This window comes from Triticum aestivum, chromosome 2A, assembly GCF_018294505.1.
Source record: "Triticum aestivum cultivar Chinese Spring chromosome 2A, IWGSC CS RefSeq v2.1, whole genome shotgun sequence".
NCBI classification, from domain to species: Eukaryota; Viridiplantae; Streptophyta; class Magnoliopsida; order Poales; family Poaceae; genus Triticum; species Triticum aestivum.
The window spans coordinates 619,503,553-619,511,992 of NC_057797.1; the positions used below are offsets into that span (position 1 = coordinate 619,503,553).

The window sequence follows — 8,440 nt, forward strand, 5'->3', positions numbered from 1 at the left end:
TGACCCTTCTCACCACATCGATAGCATAGCATCTTCTCCTTCTTACGCGCCCACTTGGACGCCCTCTCAGACTCAGACCTGTCACCTGCCTCAGCCGTAACACCAGTCGCAGGAACCTCCACATGGCCAAAGCCGTCACTACCTCCATTGCCTGGCCAGGCAATTCGGTCGACTGCACGGGATCGACCGCCATATCAGAGGCCTGGTGATCTAGCACAACCGGTGGCGGATGCTGTTTGCGGTGCCGACCACGACCACCGCCACGGCCACCACGATGCCCACGGTATCCACCTCTCTGCCGGTAGTTTGGGCCAGAAGCTCCCTCGACAAAACCACCCGACGGTCCAAGGAATGGTCTGTCAGCAGAACCATCACTCTGCCAAGCATAACCACGTCCACCTCCTGTAGACGATGATCCACGGTGCTGGCCATCCCCGTAAGTATCATATCCATCGTCCCCCCACTGTCCTCTGGGCGGCTCATCAGACTCTCCAGCACCCGCGTGCAGCCGCGTCTGCGTTGGGCCCGAACGCTGTTGCATTGGCCTCGCGACGTAGTGTGGCGGTGGCGCGGCCCGAGTCAGTGGTGGAGCAGCACCCCGCACCACAGTCATAGGTACCGGAGGCCTCGGAGGAGAGGCGCCGCTCCCCACAGCAGCATTGGCCGGCGCTGGAGGCCGAGGTCCACCACGAGGGGTGCCGCTCCCCACAGCAACAATGGCCGGCGCGGGAGGCCGAGGTCCACCACGGCCGATAGCCGGCGACATCCCGGTCGCCAACGCAGGTCGCGGACCGTGCGGAACTCCCCTTCCCACATTCCCCGGGCCCTGGAGCGGCGGCCGGGGACCAAGGCCACCTAAAATTTAGAAATGCACTGTAAGTGATATCGTTTTCAATGCTACATGCTAAAATAAGCGTAAACTCTAGAACCGACAGCTATTACGTTTTGTGCGGCAATAAAAGACTCTAAACATTGGACTCCTTCTTTTGTGACAGTGCCAACCTGGATTTTCTTCATCCTAGAGCCCCACGTTGAAGATGCCCTTAGCGCTCTACTAAGGAGGTGTTTGATACAAAACCAAAAGCACTCAAGGGTGCTTATTTGGCTTCTAACTAAAAATTAAGAAGTCAATGTTAAGTCTAACCAGACACCTTGTAAACATCAACCTTCCGATCAGGGAGTTAAGTTTCTAGCCCACGCTCGTGTTGGAGTGTATGTATGTGGCTTGCAAGACCACCCATAAAATTTAGGCGGTTCAAAGGAAACAGATTCCCTAAAAATAGGGGTTTCAAATCGTTGCACTTATGCAATAGATCCTTGAACTGAAAAACAAGTTGATTCGTTGTTTCCCGGACACACAAATTCAATAAGCATTAGCCAACAACTTTTTTTCTCTGAATCCAGGCCTCCTCAGAAAAAAAATCTTCACAAATATTTCGAAGTCCCCCCCCCCCCCCCCAAATCAACATAGCTCCGTGTCTAAGGTGTTACTCGAATTGTTTTTTTTCATGTTGTTTATTAAATGCGAAGCTCTAGTGTTGATATATTGTGACCCTCGGCCGAGCTCGCGCAAGGTCGTGCTTGGCAACATTGTGCACTCTACTCTTCCTACACAGCTGCATGACTTTCATTTTTACATGTACTCATGCTTATAATTTAGGAGTATTTAGAAGTGGTTATATTATTTTATTTGGAAACACTATGATGTGCAAGCTCATTTTTTTCTTGACTTGAGAAGTCCCATGAGGATTGTGAGGCATGTTGATCACTTTTATGTGGGTCGATCTATTTCCACTCATTTTTTCTTGTTTTATTTGCTAATAAATAAATGCGTTGACTAAACCATCTGATCTCATCTAGTGAGGCCACCTCAGTCGACAAAGACTCGCACTAAACCGTGGGCCACGTCGCCGCCACACAGTGGTGTCAGCAGCCATGGCATGACAGACGTCCAGCACGATCTTGAAGTTTGTGGAGTTGCAGATGGTAAATCAGAAACCGGAGGATTCAATTCAACGGAGACGGCGCATCTGGAAAGTGGCACCGGTTTTGATTGGCCACACTCCACTGTCTGATTGCAAGTCACCGGACATGTCCTTTGTTGTGTGACGGCCGTGCGTTCTGGTGTCGTCCCTTTCGGTGCGCGTCGGGTCAGTAGTATCACATCGCAGGAAATCTCCTGTGCCTCCCTCAGGCTGCTACCGTGGCCGCATTCATCGCCGCGCGCGATGTCGGTGCAATTAGTAGCAGGGATTCCATCAGTCCAAGCAAAGCAACCCACAGTGGAACGATAGAGCATACACATACAGGAAATGCAGCCCAAAAGCTTCAGAACTCGAGATTTTATTATTCTCTTCCTAGCTCCCTCCCGTATGAGAAGACCTGGAAGGCCACTTGTATAACGAATCCACCACTAAGAAAACTCGTCCTTCGCTTCTCTATCTGCATGTATGTATACACCTGAGATTTTTTTCCCTTACAAGAATATGTCAGAAAGGGTAACAAAAAAACACACACACACACACAAGGGAACTAAAGAATTGAGCGGAGAGCCGGAGCGGACAAGAGTGGAAAAGCAGATACAAATGGGCGTGGCCAGAGATTTCACTCCAGCCGGGGCAGGCGCTTTCTCGGGCTCCACTATCATCATGTGGGCGTACAAACGAACAAGGCCGTCGTCGTTAGTCGAGTAAGCACGCATCAGCTACACCCAAATCGCATTCGCACGGAACTCGAACACCGCTAACAGCAAACCAGCCGCATCTCCCACCTATTTACACACAAAAATCACCCCCTACTGCTGCTACTATACTCTGACGGGAAACCCAAAATTCTGGAGTATCCTGATCTGACCCCCACTGCCTGCCGTGGCGATGGCCATGCCCCAGGCCGACCGGCTCGGGGCCTGCCCGGCGCCGTCACCGTCGGGGAGACTGGTGCTGGACCGCGGGCTCTGTTTCGTCGGCGTCATGAGCTCCTCGGGCCAGGTCGCAGACGCTCTGTCGCCGCCGCTGTGGTTCGAACCGTTGCTTAGGTCATCGCGGCTCTGCTGCTGCTGGAAATCAGAGGAATCTCCGTCTCCTGCGTGCGGCAGAGGATACTCGGACACACAATCCAGCTCCTGGTGCTTCCTCCTGGAGTTGGTCCGGGACGTCGCCGCTGACCCCGCCGTGGATGGCAAGGCGGCGGCCACCGTCACGTCCCGGCAGTAGAAGTACTCGTAGGAATTTGCGACAGAAACGACGCCCTTGCTGCTGCTGCTGCTGCTTCTTTGCTCGTCAGGGCCGTCGTCGTTTCTCCACACGTACACATGGGAGTTTTCGCTCGCTGAGATCACGTATCTGCCTCTGGCTGCGTAGCAAGCTGAGATTTGGCTGTTGGTGTTACGGAAACCTGGAAATGTGAAGGAACAGGGCGTCAGCAACCGACAAAACATACGGATATCAGATCCCGTCCTAAAAGGAAGAGATGAGTATTTTAACATTGCTAATTGGACATTACGAGCTATCAACTCAACATAGTGGATTCTGACGAGTTTTGGCGCTTTGCTGAAAAGAAGAACATGACAGCAGAAACTGGTCTCCACCGTTCACATTCAATCAATCAGCAGAAATAGCATTGCTTATAAGCTGGTTACCACACCATGATTGACAGCTGCAGCCCTACTCTAAACAGAACTTTCATACAGCAAATATAATGATAGGTAATAGTGGCAAATAGGTTAAACAGGTCAAGGACTAAAACTACAAGTAAACTTTAAAGCAACAGTGTCTCGAAAAGATTACCGGCCAAACCTTGAAGATAATAGCAATATGGTATGACACAGTAGCTATGATTCGTTAAGACCTTGATACCTTTAAATTTGTGAACTAGTTCAAAATCATCAATAACTCGGATCCGTGAATCGGCAGATGTGATGAGCACCTTCGAAGAACTCCCTGGAAGGAACTGATCAAGTAACTATGATTCAGTAAGAGACCAAGGTTATCATCTGTATGGCCTGGTGTCAGAACAGAACAGATTCGGAAGTCTTTAAAAGTAAGCACCTGAAATCCAGTGATCTTCTTCTGGCGGGACTTCTTCTTTTTAGTTTGCAAGTCAATTTGTTTCTTTTGGATAAGCTTATTATCTGGTAAAGGGTCACACAAAGGGTCAATTCTGAAGGAAAAGTAAGAGCTACACATTCAACAAAATAATCTTGAAAATGTCATAAATCATCAGAGCGGGGGAGAGAGAGACCCGATGTGTCATAAAGATGACAGCTGCCCTTGTGGGAACCAACTAACGCACTCTTCAGGGAAAATGAAACTTGGTGTTAGAACTTAACAAACGGAACACATTTAGGGTCGAAAGTATACAAACCTGTCCATCAGGGGTATAGCAAGCAGCAGTGACCATTTCATGCAGATCATGCCAATCAACAATTTCACGTTTTGGAATGCTCCAGATGCGGACCTTTTCATCCAGAGAACCACTAATGAAGTATCTATCATCGACAGGGTTGAACTGGATGCATGTCACTGGAAAGCAAAGCAATAAAGGAAAACTGAGGATAATGCTGACAGAGTGAGAGGCATTCCATGTGTGAGCTAAACTGATGATTAAATCGAAATCTTACCATAGTCACAGTGTGAGAACGTTTTCAAACATGATACACTTGACATGTTCCATAACTTCACTGTTTTATCCATTGAAGACGAAAGCAAGTACTGCACACATGAAGTTTAAGGTAAGAAATTTTGTAAAGACACCCGAATCATAATAAATATTATTACAAGATTCAAACAGTGGTAGCAACTAGCAACCATAGTTCGGACGCATTGCTGGATTCACTATTGCAAATTGTGAAGTTTGGATATGTAGCTAGCACAGTAAGGTGTAATTGTTCGCTTATAGCTGCCTGTGACAAGGACCCAACAATGTTTATGCATCTAATCTATAATCATGCATATCACCTTTCTGAATGATACTGAACATCAGAAATGTCGGAAAACTTCAAGGTGCAGGTCCTAGTTTCTAGACAGTAAGACAAATCATAACTGAATGGCAACTAAAATTCAAACTCCATGAGTAATAACATGTATGTCATGCAACATGCTAGAGATTTCCTGACGCTCCAAGATACATTTAAGCCTAACATAGTTATTAGCCCATGGGCAAGAACATTCGACAAATAAAGGATAATATAGAATTCGGTTTACTATTAAAACCTGGGATATCCTAATCATATGGGTACATAACTCCATACTATTTCATGCAAGTCTAGTAGAATGGATTTGACCTTCACTTAAACCTAGAATAAGCTTGGCCTAGAAGGGGTAAAATCGGCAATAATGGAGTCAAAAAATAAGGCTCAAATATACTGGCACAGCACATTATTACCGTGGATGGTTAAATTTTGCAAAACCTCATATCACGCTTTACATCAATGAATGAAAAGACTTAACCCAACATATTTCCAACACTGTAAATTTAGGCACGACAATCTTAACTTCGTTTGCTCTCGAGAAAGCACAACAATCTTTCCGAACATCCAGTATAGCATTCTGTGTATCTAATCAATCTCAATTTATACAACATTTCTAAGATCTAATCCCTTTGGAAAACTCAAACGCAAATGAGTCTTCCCACCTATCATATGGTTAAATTGAGAAGCTTGTGTCATGATAATATGATAAAGATAACTCCAGTAGTTAACACTCTTGGAATTAAAGTACTTCAAATCACATTTTGAAACACGTATTATCTAGTTAATTTCGAAAAAGAAAAGGAAAGGGAAATTACAAACATTACAGTGTGAAATGCTTATGTTACAGTCTGGGTACTAACTTTACTGTTTGATTCAATTGCCACTACATGTACCAAGATAGAAATAATTACCAGAACAGGCAAACTGCAAGCTTGGAGAACACATTCCTTTCTTTAAGACAGACAGCAGGTTCAGTTAGTTTTATGCATTATTACAACCTTCCTTTTGAAGAACAGATTTCAAAGTAGTAATCGCTTAGAGCTACAGGATACCAGTTTGCATACAATATGGCCTGTGTTTCTAAACCACTACAATTTGATTTGCTATTTGTCAGTTCATCATTTACAGTCAGCTACACTCTAAATGTCTGGCATGGCTGGACTCTCAAATATGGCAAAGAACTTTGGGGTTGCTCAAACAATGCAGTACTTATCAAGTTCTGCCTTTAAGAGCCTAAGAATAAAAATGAAATTATTGAGGACTAATTAATCGACAGAGCTTTCTAAATTGGGCAGAAATTGGGTTGTGGGATTAAATTCAGTGCTCACATTGTAGTCAACACGAAACAAGTTCAGGATATTAGAATGAGAAGCAACACATCATACCTGTGACTTGGACCAGCATAGATCAAGAACATCCTCTGAATGCCCCTCAAAAGTTTTGACAGGTTTTTCCGACAGTCCAAACACATGCTCTGGCACCATCAACCGGTCTGAGCTACTGGATTTCCGACATTGTGAGACCCTCGCCCGGAGTTTCTTATCCCAATGGCTCCCATCCACAGTGGCCAAGGCCAATGTTGGCTCTGGCGAACCATTGCACATCACTGCAACGAATGGATTAGACACCCCATTCTCCTCTCGTCTCCTTTCAAACTCCAACACTTCCCAGACATGGATCACACAGTCCACCCCAGCACTTGCAAGGTAGCGCCCATCGGGGCTAAACTTGATACTCCAGATAGAGCCGTCGTGCGCCGGTACCTCCTGGTTCATGAACAGCCCACTGAGCTCCTTGTACGACTTGCCGTACAGCCGCACCTTAATGCGCTCTGGGCCATGGTGCACGGCGCCGGCGCTATCCTGGCTGTCATCCGTGGCTGAGCTGGACCGGCGTCCGCCCTTCTCCGATGACGTGTCCTTCTCGTCGCTGCTTCGGCGGTCACGGGAGCCGGCCACCATCGAGCCAGCGACGTGGCGGATGGTACGAAGCCAGCTAATGCGGCGCCTGGGCCGGGCCGCGCCGTTGCTGGAGTCGGAGCTGGACCTGTGGATGGGAGTGGAGGCGCCGTCGTTTGCAATGTTCTGGCGGCGCATGAGCTCCTGCACGATGGGAGAGCGGCCGACGCAGAGCTGGAACTGCTCCAGGGTGAGCTGGCGGCCCGTGCCGACCTCGCGGAGCTGAAACTCTTCCTTGACGACGAACTCGGTGCCGTCGTCGAGGTTCCGGATTAGGCACCTGGGGTCGGCCTCGTCGTCCTCCGGCATGGCCTCGGAGGAGCCCGACGAGGCCCGGCCCCCTCGCGGCGGCTTGGCCGGCACGGCGCCGTCCGATCTGGATCGGGGCATGGGCGAGAGCATGGGCGGGCGGACGGGCCTGTCGTAGGAGACCGATCGGCCCATCTCGAGGCGCGCGAGGGAGGGGTCCCCGGCGAGCCCCATCGTCTGGAGGAGCCTCCTGCGGCGCTCCTGCACGGGCGCCGGCTGCGACGTCCACAGGTCCAGCGCAGCCGCGGCCGCCGCAGGCGGGTAGGCGTCCCGTCGGCGTCGCTGCTGCTGCTGCGCGTGGTCATCGTCGTCGGAGGCGGAGGTGGAGGAGCCGGAGGAGGAGAGGACCCGGTCCCGCGACTCGTAGAACACCTCCTCGTCCTCGTCCTCCTCCTCCTCGCCGCCGCTCATCTCCCCCCGCGCATTGACCGCCTCGGCGAACACCGCGAGGAACTGCTGCGGCTCGCGGGGTCGGCGGGGGAGACGGAATCACGCGGGTACGCGACGAGGGGTCAGATCCGGCAGCAGCGGGAGGGGAGGCCCGCCCGCGCGCGCGAGGTCGTCGGCGGAATCGCGACAGGTTCGTGCCTGCCCTCGCCCCCCCTCTCGTCTGCCTCGGTGGTGGTTGGTGCCGAGGCCGTCGTCGTTGTTATTGCGGAGGGACGCGATGCCTCTCCCCTCCCCACCCCCACCCCTCTCCCGCGTGCGTCGTCGTCGCAGTCCTTGGTTGTGTTTACCACCACCGGTTACTGTTTACTGTCGGGCCGGTCGACGGTCGTACTCCGCCTTGGCCTTTTCGGCCGGTCGGCCACACTTGTCCTTGCCGTCGGCCGGTGGCACTGGCGTGTCCGTGTCCGTCACGAGCCCATCCCTTCCCTCCCTCCCGACCCATCCTCCGGCCGACACGGTGCGGTGCCCGTAACCGTAAGCCTGTGCCGTAACGTCGAGCACGGCGGCACGCACGCATCTGGTGTCCGTCGGTTTGCACCCCGATCGCGCGCACGCGGCCGTTGCGGGCGTAAGCGCCCGGCGCGACAGCATGATTCAGCAAGGAGCGAGCACAAGCCACCGTGCAAAAACACGGTGGACGGAGCACCGTCCACGGCTTTGCCGGGTCCGATCCCAGGTGAAAATGAACAAACTAGCCCTTATCTAAAACTTCAACATAAAATGATCCCAGTCTAAAAATATTTTACGAAATGGT

At 50.6% G+C, this 8,440-nt stretch overlaps 1 protein-coding gene across 2 annotated transcripts; it reads right to left on the bottom strand.

Annotated features, from left to right (window-relative positions):
* Window positions 1-2,327: 2,327 nt before the first annotated feature.
* Window positions 2,328-7,974, bottom strand: LOC123189822 (WD repeat-containing protein 44). 2 transcript variants are annotated; one of them, XM_044602321.1, is made up of 7 exons: window positions 6,355-7,974; window positions 4,619-4,709; window positions 4,363-4,520; window positions 4,240-4,291; window positions 4,047-4,129; window positions 3,855-3,960; window positions 2,328-3,393 (listed from the first exon to the last, which is right to left on the bottom strand). In XM_044602321.1, exons 1-7 carry the CDS (start codon window positions 7,645-7,647, stop codon window positions 2,807-2,809), a joined length of 2,370 nt encoding a protein of 789 aa, XP_044458256.1. In that variant the 5' UTR covers window positions 7,648-7,974; the 3' UTR covers window positions 2,328-2,806. The 2 variants fall into 2 exon arrangements, with proteins under 2 accessions (XP_044458256.1, XP_044458257.1); XM_044602322.1 differs by having other exon boundaries at window positions 3,855-3,948; window positions 6,355-7,965.
* Window positions 7,975-8,440: the final 466 nt, after the last annotated feature.